The sequence below is a fragment of the Netta rufina genome, assembly GCF_964035555.1.
Source record: "Netta rufina genome assembly, chromosome: 1".
Taxonomy (NCBI): Eukaryota; Metazoa; Chordata; class Aves; order Anseriformes; family Anatidae; genus Netta; species Netta rufina.
Genome location: NC_140123.1, coordinates 161,868,730 through 161,882,294, shown reverse-complemented (window position 1 = coordinate 161,882,294; position 13,565 = coordinate 161,868,730). Strand labels below are relative to the sequence as shown.

The window sequence follows — 13,565 nt, the reverse complement described above, 5'->3', positions numbered from 1 at the left end:
ACTACTCATCCAGATTAAAAGTGACTTAAGTCTTTCCTGCTGCCTTTCTGAAGGGAAAGAAAAAAAAAGAAAATTAAAATTTCCTGATTCATAAGCCTCAGCTACCCTGACTGAGCCCACATCACCACTCTGTTGAGAGCATCCCCTCCACTTCTATTAACACTACCAGGGCTACAGAACTCATTTGAGAATAATCACAAGGAAGAATCAGAGCACAGAAAGACGAAGTTCTTCATTTTTAATCCAATTTCAGCTTTACCATGGAACTTATACATTTAGTTATAGTTAAGGCATAGACAATAAAAAATACCCAGGAAACAGTTACTCTGCATTTTTCACAACATAAATACTCTGGTTGCTGTTGTTCTGAGGGAATAATAAAAGGCTTTTTTGTTTTGTTTTTTACTTTAGGAGTTAATTAAATAAGGACCCAAGACAGAATAACGGAAGTATGGGCAAATCTAATTAAAGGAACTGAATGAACACTGCAAGTGCTGATGTCTGCCGTACAGTACAGCTTCTTTAACTGTTCCCTGAATAACATCAAAATGACGTTCAGACTGACACAATAAAAACTTGAAAACCCTCATGACCTTCGCCAGTAGAATCAGCTTTCTATTTTAACACAAAATCTTCATTTTATTTGCAGATTTTAGTGTGCTCTTATCACTACAGTTGAATAATAAATGTGTAAGACTAACCCATTATTGTGCCTAGCGACCAATCATACATAAATCAAATAAGTACTACAAAAATGCACCAAATTTTGTCTCCTTCATTTGGCATTTGAGGATCTTATAAACGCATGTGGCCACAAGAGATACAGTTCACCCAAAGTCTCCAATCTCCCATGCATGAAGTATCTCATAAATAGAACAAATGAATGAACAACCTTTTGAACGAAAACGAATATGAGTTCTTTAAAAGTGAAATTAATTGAACTACCACATATTCTTGCTGTAAGGGTTGTGTAATTACAGTTAAGATCACACAATAGATTAACAATTTGATTTACAACAGGGATGCATCCTATGACTTGGTGAAAAAAGATCTGAGGGTGGGCAGAAAACCATTCTCACATGAGTAAGTATATTCAGACGTATATAAGTATATACATCAGATGTACATGCTGAATGCTCCAGGTATTTTTTATTCAATAAATCAGTAACTAAGAAAGTCTGTTCTAAACTTTACTACAGATTACCTGGATTCTTCCAATGGATGTTGAACAGTAAGCAGTCTAGGGTGTCGAAGTCTGGTTAGCTGCTGAACGCCTCGTTTTAAAGAATCAATAATCTGATCCTTTTCAAATTTTTGGTACTTGTCTATTAGCTTCTTATCAAATACAAAAACAGCCACTTCCTAGAAATAAGCAACAAAATTCTTTCAGTACATAACACATCAAAAAAACAAAGCCTATACTCAATTACATATGTGCACACATTTTTTAAATCAACAGTTCAATGCTACCAATGCAAGAAGTATTTCAATGTGTACCTACGTATATATCTATGTTTCTCTACTTACTCTGTCCTAGTCATAATCATTGTTTTTGCATATAAACTCTGGAATATGTATTTTAAGATTATTGTGCTATACTGCTCCCAACCTCACAAACAGTAATGCATAAACTGTAATGTCTACCTATAGCATGACCAAGCAATGGATACAGAAGACAGGAAACTGCTTGATTTTAAGTAGATGGAAGCATTTATATTAACTATGAACAAATAAAATATTCTGAGGATATGCATTCATTTGGCATTAAATATATCAAGTGGTACTTTATTAAACTACACCCTGTCTCAGTGTTGTTCCAAACCAATACGTTTTATATTAAATTAGATTTTCAAGAGAGAGAATTTATAGTGACAGAATATCTAAGTAATCACTGAACCTGACCATTCACAAGATAACGCATTTGGAATATTTTTTACATTTCACATGTAAAATGAAATGCCAGAAATGTAATGGATTTTAAAATAGAGAAAAGAGTTCTTCCAACCAACCTCTGCAAATGGAAAAGGAGAAAATTACAAAATTTATATGAAATTTCAAAATTACATAATTGGATGTGAAATAAAAGACTACATCTCCACTATGGAAGCCATTAAACAGAAATAAATCAACTGAGAAAAAAAAAAAAAGGAATTAAAAATTTTATCATGAAACAAAACTGAAGTCTTTTTATATTCCTACAACAGTGTCACGATGAATAATAAAGTTAAAAAACAGTAGAAAATAATATGAAAACACACAGTTTTAGTTCCAAGAGGAACCATATGCTCTAGTACTGCACATTTTATAACCATTATTTTAACTAAAATCTTCAGGAACAGTTACATTATTCATTAAAAAAAGATGACCTCTAGCAATAGGCTAACATAAATAAGTCAGTCAGTCCAACACACAAAAACAAGTTTATATTTTTTATCTGGTGCCTGTTTCATTTAACTGTTATCAGGTGAATGCCTATAACTTACTCAACTAAGCACATGTTTCCTGATTCTGTCCATCTCCTCTCTGTGTTCCAGCCCCAAGTGGGATGGGTGGAACAGTAACATTGACATAACGCAGGGAAGAACCTTGTGATTACAAAGGATAGCAGACATACTTTTTACTCACAATTCAAAACAAACACACACTTTCCAGTACAGCAGATTAATGGTTTGAGCAGTAAAGTGACCAATAACAAAATCTCCAACTAATATTGCAGTTCTGAAAACATTTCTGTTTAATGAGAAGTCAACAATATCAGATAGTGAATATTTAAATCAGAAAGCGTGGGACACCAGCCTTTTTTTTTTTTTTTTTTTTTTTTTTTTTATATTTTATGATGGCTATAAGTCCTGTTGGTGCTTGCTACAATCCTGCATGATTTGAAGTATGACAGAACTCTTACATATCCAAAATTAGCTCCAATACTTATATGTATATAAAATTGCAGTATTCTAGATATGAAAGTGATTGCTATTACATTGACTTTGTAGGTACAAATGCCTTTTTTTTTTTTTTTTTAAATCATTATTATGAAGTTTCAAGAATCAAAACAATTTGAGCTTTGTGGTAACTTTCTTTCAATACCTTCCTTTTTTATCATGTAACACATCTGATGCCAGAAGAAAGTCACCACAGTGCCCATGGACTACCCATGTTCCCTAAAATGTTCACTGTGTTCTGGTATTAATAATTCAAAATACAGCATTCTGAAATGGGAGACATTCAATTCCATAACCAACACTGATTTTATATGCAAGCATCAACAACATAGTATCTTCACATCCAGAAGTCACCAAGCATCATTGTGCAGAAAAATGACAAAAGAGCTGAGTCTATAGAGAGACCATGGAACACATACTCAAGTTACAAAAATTACTGAAATGATATATTATACCTGGAAATATTTATCAGCATTCAGAATTTTGCACTGCATAAGCCAAATAACCCTGTCAGATTTTGGCTACGAACAAATCGTTTGTGTTTTTCCTCTTCTGTTTTACACCACCTGATATTCAACCCTAAGAAGGAGGGAGGGCTACTGACTGTAACTGATAGAGGTTCCATTTGCTGGTGATATAATTACTTTCACGGAAACTTGAAACTGCAAAGGTTTACATAAAATTAATAATTCTTTCCACAGAAAGACCTAGGGAAACTTCCAATTGTATTTTTTATTTCATAGGCTTGAAAGAAGAGAAACTTCTTTCTGCAAATGACAACTTGTTATTTGGTTCTTCAGTTGCATCATAATTCCAACTTCATGATATGAAAATAAATTCAGCATAAGAGAGAACAAAATATATTCAAAAATTCCACTGCTTTAAAAAAAAAGGAAGTGAAAAAAAAAATTTAAGCAGTATTTGGACTATGCTCTTAGTCATATGGTCTGAATCTTTGGGTAGAACTGTATGGTGCCAGGAGTTGGACTTGATCCTTGAGGGTCCCTTCCAACTCAGGATATTCTATGAAATTAGGGGCAAAACAGCCTTTAATGACAAAAACTTCCATTCATTACATGATAGAAAGTAAACACACCTTGTTCAGCATGCTCTTGTCTCAGCAGTGTACTGATAGCTCCACCACCTGAGTCAAGAAGAATGGACAAGTACATAGAGCTGTAGATGGCCACTTGAGATCTAAGTTTAAATCACAATTCTGTTCACAAACGTGAGCCAATCTGCACCTTCTTACCTCCTACATGCTTAAAGTGCTTTACTTCAAAGCAGTATTAGAAAGGTAAAGCTCAGTGATGATGTTAACACAGTTGTATGCTATGATGTGCACCATGCAAATATTTGCCAAGATAAAGATCTTAAAGAAATCATCTGTTGTTAGAATTTTTATCATTAATCACTGAAAAAGAACAGTTTTACAATACCTTTGCCAAGAAATTAAATGTCACTAAGTATTTTCCATACAACTTGTAAAAATGGTGTTACCCGTGCAAACAGAAATAAGCATTGCCCACAACATGCAAGACACAGGACATATTTTAATTGGGCTATAAACATATTCACTCACCTGTAACACTTCCAGACCCTAGGTAGAAAAGGGTAAATCAGTGTTCTTGGATTGTGCTCACCTATTTCAGGGAAATCCTGTTGACCATTGTCCCAAAGACCAGTTTCTCACCAATACATGCATTTGCAAAAGTTTTGTATCCTTGTAGTAAGAATCACTAAATGCACCAATTTCCTTTTTTTTTTTTTTTTTTTTTTTTCTGGCTTCTTTGGGTAGTTTTTTATTTGTGCTGGGTATGGATGAGATGGAGTTCACTTTCTCTATATAGCAGCCCATATGGTGCTGTGTTTCAGACTTGTGGCTGAAACAGTGCTGATAGCATATCCACCTTTTGACTGTGGCTGCACAGAGTTTGCACAGGGTCTTAATAAACTGGCAAGAACATTCTGAAGCAATCTTACCCTATCTTTTTCTTTGATTGCTCTTTCTACACAGAAAAAAAAGGACAAGTGCCACATTATGCCAGAAAAACATAAGCATACAAAGATGTAATGTTGTGTAACTAGAAAGGGTGTAACTAGAAAGACTAAGAAATCTTTTAAATAAGCAGTAAGTCAGCTATCGTACAGACAAGCACACGTACACAGGTAAGTATTTTCCTCACTTTCTGTTAGGTTATTATTCAGTCGCCAAGCAAATAAGCAAGAAAAGACATGACGTATTGGAAAAAAAAAAAAAAAGTAAACATTCAGAAAACCAGGAAAAACAGCAAGGGAGGAACCAGGTAGAAGTCTGAAAAGAACGTATCTACTGCTGTATCATACGTATCTACTTTCACAAGATAGGGAATTTAGTAACTCACAGACTTAAAATAGAAACCGAATTAGTACACATTTGAAATCTTAACTCAGCTGATCATCTTCTGTAAGACAGATGAGTTCCACTTGTTCTGGGAACAAACATTTCAGATCAGCACTACTGCTGCAATACTAAGACTCCAAACATAGCTATTTTATATGGCTACAACGACTTACTACTTGTGTTATTGCAAAGTAACAAGAAGGGTGATTAAGTCTTACATCCTGCTTGTCAGATCACAATATACATTTGCTGTAAGACTACATAAATAAATAATTAAATAGAAGCTAAGCGCTTGTAGCTCCATGCGTGACTTCACAGAAGTGACTGTTACCACTTTAAAAAAAAAAACAGTCAGCCACTTCCATATTGCCCAACCAACACTCTAAAGGTACATGCAAAAGAAAAAAGTAATGTTAAACAGCAGATACAGTGCAGTGCAATTGAGCACACTGTGTGCGTATTGATGGGCAGTTTCATTCTGCAATATCAAACTACGTTGGCGTGATGGCAATATTAACAACGAATGCCAATTACATGTCAAATCACCAGCCAGCTAAAATGCTCTGCAATACAACTGCCCCTGTATTTTTAATGACTGAGGACAGCATACAAATGCACAGGTGTTAGTAAGGACTTACAGAGACAATACAGGTTCAAGTATGGTAACACTTGAACTAACCTTTTGTAAAGTCGGCCATCAAAACACTCATCTAAAGCTGAAAAAACATGACTGACTGGAAACAAGTTCCATATACACTGTCGACTGGGCAGACTGAACGGAAGTTTCAGTAACTCTCTATACCCTCAAAGCTATGCCTGGTACAGGTCAATTATTTACTGAACACTGAGACTGTATCAAATCTATCAAAACTCTATTTTCAATGTTATCACTGCTTTGAATAAGACAAAAAAAATCGTTACATTTGGTAAATTCATTAAACAATGGATGTATTGAGTCCTGGAACAACAGACAGGTGCAGGAGAATCATATGAGCACAATATATGCTTAACATTATGCAGATTCTGACACAATCATATCACACATTCCCCACATATTATTCACTCTTCATGTTATGCTTCTTTTCCATTTGCTACAGTTTATTTTCCTACCATCTAACAGATTATACCCATGTTTTCCAAAGTTATTCCTTTGTATCCTTTCCTTTTTGGCACATCTGTAGTATTGATTCATTCTCTAAGTGACTATGTATCACTTCAGCATCAAGTTTAAGGGAAGACTGTATCTTACTAACTTTTCTATTTACTCACTGAAAAGTCTATTTCCTCTCAGAGTTTGAAAAAGATGTCACATTTCTCCCATACAACAAAAACACACTCTATAATAACAGCTCTTAAACTCTGTTTCTGACATGCCTTCTTCCAAAGTCACTGCTGTAGTTCAACCCAGCCGGCAGCTCAACACCACCCAGCTGTTTGCTCACTCCCCCCAAGTGGGATGGGGGAGAGAATTGGGGAAAAAGGTAAAACTCACAGGACAAGAAGGCATAATAGGACAGAAAAGGAAGGAAAAATAATACTGTATATAAAACAAGCGATACACAATGCAATTGCTCACCACCTGCCAACAGATGCCCAGCCAGTCCCTGAGCAGCAGCCGTCCCCTGCCCTGTCCAACTCCCTCCAGTTCTACTGTTCAGCACGACACCATGCGGTATGGGACATCCCTCTGGCCAGTCTGGGCCAGCTATCCTGACTCTGTCTCCTCCCAGCTTCTAGTGCACTCCCAGCCTCCTCGGTAGCACAACAGCATAAGAAGCTGAAAAGTCCTTGACTCAGTATAAGCACTGCTCTGCAACCACTAAAACGTTGGTGTGTGATCAGCATTATTGCTCTCCTAAATCCAAAACACAGCAGCATACCAGCTACTACGCAGAAAATTAACTCTAGCTCAGCCAAAACCAAGACAGCCACCATTCCACTTTTACCTACACATGTGGCTTCATGTGAGGCAAAAGTTTGTATACTAGTGCTCTACACACTAACACTTTAAGCAGCGTTACTTTAGAAGGCAAATATACCCGGCTGAAAGTTGCACAAGGAAGGCAGGCCTCACTTCCACCACACCCTACTCCTCTGCCCCACACCCTGCAGTCACTCTATCTCCTGACTTAATAACATCTCTAACCCCTCAATTTCTGTGTGGCAGCTGAGCAAAAAAATACAGCTTATTTTTCTGAGATCAAATAATGGCACAGTTCACGATCTTTTAATACTGTGAAGAGGTAGTATTATTCCCCCCAGAACTGCAAGGTAAACTAAACTGGAGAACTGATCCATGTTAAAACAAACGAGCCTCTTCCTTCTTGTCAGGTCGGTTTTAACTCAAGTTAATTCTTCATCTTCGTGTCAAGTTTTACGCTATGAATACAGAACAACTTCCTTCTCTGGCAGCGAAGGCTTAATGAATCTGTAACCTATGTAGGTGAGAACATCATATTTAAATAGTTTTGATGTCATCAATTCATTTTACACACTTAAAACTCGTCTACCCAGTTGGGTTTTGTTTTAAATACCACTTGAGAGCTGCTACCTATCAGCCTGTTATCTAATGCTTATAAACACAGGTCTTTACTTGACAACCCACCTGTTTTGTTGATTTTTTAGTTCCATTAAATATCTTCCAGGCAAGACCGTTACCACCACTGGCAATATGTCGGCCAACATCAAACTCCCTGGTCACAGGATTTCCCATGACCGCACTGGTGACATCTGCCGTTACCTTCGTAACGGTGCTCTTCAGTTTATTCAGCATGGACTCCATTGTCTCTACCAAGGTAGTATCCTAGAAAGACAAGAAAAAAATCTTCAGTCTCTCAGAAATTCTATTAACATAAGAGAAATGTTGAAAATTATAATATTAAAGGACATCTAACCAAGGATCCAACAATATATGAGTAACCCACAAAAAAAGGAATATTGAAATATAATTTCCAGGACTTTGCAGTCAGACATACTCATACTGCACAAACATATTTATGTGTGCACACCTGGGGAGTGTACATCCTTGTTACCCCTCCTCAAAAACTTTTGAATCTGTTGATCATTCTTTACTAGATCTATCAAAGCAATTGAGGACTGAAACACACAACCATTTCTTGAAAACAAATGGCTGAATACAGCAGAGAACCTACAAACTGCTCCCATGAAAGGAAAGGTTCACACCTTATGCATCAACATCAATCAAGCAGGAGAACCAAATCCGAATGAAACCAGGTTCCATTGATTCCAGTGCTTATGGAACTACACGTTTTCTGCAGGGAAAGACTGCTTAAAATCCCAGATCAGCAAATGAAAAGATTTGTATTATACAGAAGACAACTATAAAATATGTATATTTCCTACACTGTGCCTGCCAAAATGCAAGCTCAAAATTTAGTATTTTACCCATCAGAATTGCTGATGTTATTTGTCTGACCTGAGTATTCATGAGCTGATCAGCTCCTGATGGAGTAGGGAACAACAAACTGCCTTTTTATGCAGCAAACTTGTACGTGTGAGTTTATTTATATCACCTTGCAAATTTAAGAGCTAAAAGACTGTGACTGCTTACAATTTAGTTCACCTTCCCCTCTACTGTGCAATTACATGGTTTCCTTGGTTGTCACAATTAGTTCCAAAAATCTGATTTGTCTATTCCATGAGACAAAAATTTGAAAAATATATCCCATTTATACAACTGCCTCTCTGATAACAGATACACAAGAAAGAATGGAGACGTGACAGAAATAGTGAAAGTGAGACAGACATTCATCTACTTTATTGATGTGTAGAAAGATGAGGAGAGAATGGAAAGAAATGATTTCCTGGAATAACAATTATATGGTATATTCAAATGCAACATCTAAAGATATTTCTTCATCTGACTTTTCAAATGAGAATACTAACGTCTTCAGCCTACAGTAGAATAAACCTAAGACAGTACATCAGCAAATATATTGAGATCTGTAGAAATACTGTTTTCACTCACAGCCTTATTTTTCATATACTTAATTGGTACATAACTTGTGCAAAACTATCTTGAAAAATAGCAAATGTCACTACTGTTCAAATGAAAGAGACCACATTCAGTTGTGATAAAGAATTTTTCCAAGTTTTACCAGCGAGGACAAAAGAAGCAGAAGGCACTAACAAGCAATCCAGGGAGCAGTGAGACTAATCAGCCCCATTGCCCAACAGATCTGATGAGAAGAGCCTATTTGCAGTGAATTAAACCTTTACCCACTGCTCAGGTATTTTAAGGCTTTGTTCTGGTCTACACAGATTATTTGGTGTCTGATCAGCCAGCGTTTTCCACATTTGTGACACAGATGGGAGTTTGTTTCCTCTCCACGCTTCCTTACTCCCACAGAACCCATAGCTATTTGTCTTTGGCAACTGCGTATCTCAGTCAAACTTGACTGAAATGACTGGACTGAAGTTATTCAGACATGCACACCTTCTCCCCATGGTACTACAGAGCTGATTCCATACAAACTCAAGGCAAATAACCTGGTTAGTACTAAATTTGACAGACAGACTTGTTTCCTAAAAGAGGTAATAAACACACTAAGCAATTTTTCTTAAAAGAATTTTCTGAGTAACCAAAGAATTCACTCATGTAGATGTACGGCACGGTGCTAACCTAGTTCTACGCAAATGAACTGCTGGAAGCAACACAGGATGTTGCTGTGTCCTGACTACTGCAGCAGTTATATCCCATCCTCAGTAATCTTCCACAGCAAAACATGCAATTACACTACCGTTGTAACTCCAGAGACACTTCTCCAACATCCACGTCAGCTGAGTAACACAACTTTGTGCCTCTAAACAGAGAGCCAGACTAGGAGATTTAAGAGAAGGTATTATAAAAAGGAAAGGTATCAGCTTTAAAATCAGAAATAGTAGTTATGGCTTCAACAGGACTACTCAGGAGCAGAACTAGATATGAAGCACATTCTGGATGAAGTAGGTCTTAATTATGGGGATGGGGAGCTCTAGATATGAGGAGCCGAGCCTGAATACAAGATAATCTTAAGAGTAATTATGTGTTTGCTTACTAAGTCTTTTGTTGAGAACACAGATGGAAATAAACTATGGAGCCACAGAATTCCTTCAGTAATTTTATTATTTGTGACATTTTATTACAATATATCAATTTTACCTTATCAATTCTGCTATGGAAAAATGCGTGCAACTCTTGGCTCAAGACCAAACAGCTTTAGACACTGTCCAAGATCCCTGTACAAAGGAACTTTTCTTTAACCTGATAAGTTGTTAGAAACAAGGATCATGGAGTATTCTGAATAAGAGCAATAGGTTATTATATTTTTTATATATATATTTAATGTCTTCAGGTTTTATTCTGTAGGAAAACCTCTACACACTAAGAGACTACAAAAACAATCTAATAAGTTTAAGATAACTACTATTCTAATTTATCTGTTTTTAAATTTTGTGCTATTTGCATTCTGTTTTTTTGTTCACTTCCAGCCAACAAATCATCTGTAGCATCAACAATGTTGGAATTCTCAAATCCAGAGAGAGACTTCACAAAATTAGTGGTGGTGATGGGAAGAAGAAAATGTATGCACATGCATGCTCAAATTAGTTGGATAAACTCGAAGGACAACTTCTCTATATATACAGACAGTGGAAAAATGTAGTACTAATTGACAGAGAACCGCCTTCTGCTGCGGGTGACAGACTAACCGCAGTGAGAAGCCTGGAAAAGCCACGAGGTGAGAATGCCAACAGCATTCCGGTGTCTGAAGGGTTAGGGGTTAAAAAGCAATCCTGGCAGGCCCTGTCCAACAGGCTTGACAGTATGCAAATCACTGATTACTTCAGCTAAGAGAAAACTTGTACTGAGAAACTTAAACTGCTTATTGAGAAGTAAGTGTATGTCTGTCTAACACTGTCTATACGTTTGTAGAAACCCTCAAATCAATGTTTGGACTGCATTCTACAAAAGCATTTTTCTTTGGCTCTGTAAAAATGATTGTTGTTACTAGTTTCAGTAAAAACGCAAACGTACATTAACAGGAACAACGTACCTTGCAAATCCATACAAAAACAGTTTCAAAACTAAACTATTTGGGGTAATAACCAGAATACCAGAAAACATGACGATCTTAACTATATCTGAAATATGCCATTTTAGTTCTCAGTTGTAGAAGCTGTTCAATTGTTCAGTTCCTTTAAGACTTGAGTACTATTTTTGAAAAATTAACAATCACAGAACAATAAAGCAAGTCATTTACCTGGAATGAAATTTTAATTTCAAGCTAAAAGGTAATAAACGCTAAAAATACAAGATCTTATGAGTATTAGTGTCCAGATAAGCAACCCAGAACAGGCAATAATGTTTAAGAACTTTGCTTTCCTCCTGTTTGAATTTGAAGGTTATTCTTAACGTTACTGATATTGAGTCTATGAAAGCAAGAACCTGATCCCAATACAAAGGGTATGAAATCTGGAAGCAATCCTAAAAAGACATCTGGCATACACTATGAAGTCCCCTCACAACTGACAGCAGTCTCTCTGCTGGCATACATCAGCAAAAATATATCAGCACGGTGACAATCTAACCACTTGGCAAGGCTAATTGGCAACAACCACCCAAAAGTAAGAAACGAGACAAAACACTCAAAATGTTGAAGTAAAAGTGAATCCTGAATAAATGTTCCCCACCACTTTAGTTCTCATTTAAAATAACTGCATGACTTAAAGCTATTAATTTATCCCTGAAGTATTTCATAACTTCCTCTACTGTGCTCCAGGGGTGCGCCCTGCACAGCCCCCAGCAGCGCACACACTGCCAGAGCTCCGACCCCATAAGAAGCCAGGATTCCCCATTGCGAAACAAGGCAGGTGCACGGCTACTTCACGGCACCCAACCCAAACTGTCAGCCCGCCAGCTGGACTTGTGCAATGATGTATTCGCAGAAAAAAAAAAAAAAAAAAAAAAAAAAAAAAACAACAACAACAAAAAAACAGGTGCTTGAACAGCTGACTCTCAGAAAATAAATAGATAAATAAATAAAGGAAAAGGAAAAGGAAGGAAAAGGGAAATCAGGTTTAACCGAGTTCTGGCACTTGTTTTAACAATGACGCCAGGCTCCAGCACGATGATGTAATGTGCACGGTGCCGCTGCCTCCGAGCAAGTCACCTTCACCACTTTTTTTCCTCCAGCATTTGGGTACTGAGCCGCCACCGACGCCCCACCGATCCCTGGAGGGGCCGCTCTGAGGGGGCTTTCCCCGCCTGTCACCCGCTGCCAGGGGGCGACCCCTGCGCTGCGCAACCCGCGGGGCTGCCTCCCGCAGCGCCCCGCTCCTTCCCCACGCCGAGCCCGGAGCCGCCCGCGGTGCCCGGCGGGTCCCCGCCCGCCCCCAGCCGCCCCAGGGCCGCTCCCGGCCGGCGGCGACCGCGGCTCCAGGCCGGGCCCCTTCCCCTCCGCTCCGCAGCCCCGGCGGCGCTAGGCCGCGGGGCCGGGCGGGCCCCTGACCCACCTCAGCGCGGGGGAAGCCGTTGGCGCGGGGCCCTGCTGCCGGGCCCGGCGGGCCGCCCGTCCCGCTGCCTCCGCCTCGGCCCCGTCCCGCTCCGGTTACTCCATAGCGACGGCGGCAGCGCCTCACTTCCGCCCCGGCGGGGCGGCGGCCGAGGGGGGCGGCGGGAAGTGAGGCGCTGGCGGCTTCCGCCGGGCCGCCGGGCGGCTCTGCCCGCACCAACGGCCGCCCCCCGGCCCCGCTGAGGACGGGGCAGGGCGCGGGGCTCCCCTCCCGCCCCTCGCTGCTGACGGTTCCACCCCAAACCACCTGAGGGGTGGGGGGGGTTCTGGCCGCACCCCCACCTCTGTTTGTGGGGTCTGTGTCACCAAACCCGTGTCCAGCGTGGGTTTGTACGTGAACAACCTCTACGTGCAGATTTCAAAGTAACAGCGCGCTGTGCTCCTTGGAGCGGTGTCCCAGATTTTCTTACGCAGAATAAATAATACACGAGTCATATCCAAGAGTTACTGTTCTGCGTTAACGTCCTAGTTGTCCCCTCTGTGGCAATAAACAGAAGCAGGAGGATACCTCTTCCCAGCTTTTCAGCACTTTGCCTAGAGGAAAGCCACCAGGAGTTGCTAGTCCAAAGTATAAAGGCTGTATTTGTGAAGAAGGATCATCTCAGTAAACTGACAGCTTTTGGGACGAGCAATTGGGACAGCTCGTTACCCGGATTTCTCATTCCCTGGAGT

General features: G+C 39.2%; 1 protein-coding gene across 3 annotated transcripts in view; it reads right to left on the bottom strand.

Moving 5' to 3' along the window:
• SCYL2 (SCY1 like pseudokinase 2) overlaps window positions 1-13,067 on the bottom strand; it is a 36,035-nt gene extending 22,968 nt beyond the window's left edge. For 2 of the 3 annotated variants that reach the window (XM_084294740.1, XM_084294741.1), the window contains exons 1-3: window positions 12,835-13,067; window positions 7,928-8,125; window positions 1,205-1,362 (exon numbers count right to left, since the gene is read on the bottom strand). In XM_084294740.1, the coding sequence (XP_084150866.1) occupies window positions 1,205-1,362; window positions 7,928-8,104 (335 nt within the window). In that variant the 5' untranslated portion in view covers window positions 8,105-8,125; window positions 12,835-13,067. Of the gene's footprint in view, window positions 1-2; window positions 1,160-1,204; window positions 1,363-7,927; window positions 8,126-12,834 lie in introns of those variants that run through there. The other variant, XM_084294742.1, reaches the window with a different exon arrangement.
• Window positions 13,068-13,565: the final 498 nt, after the last annotated feature.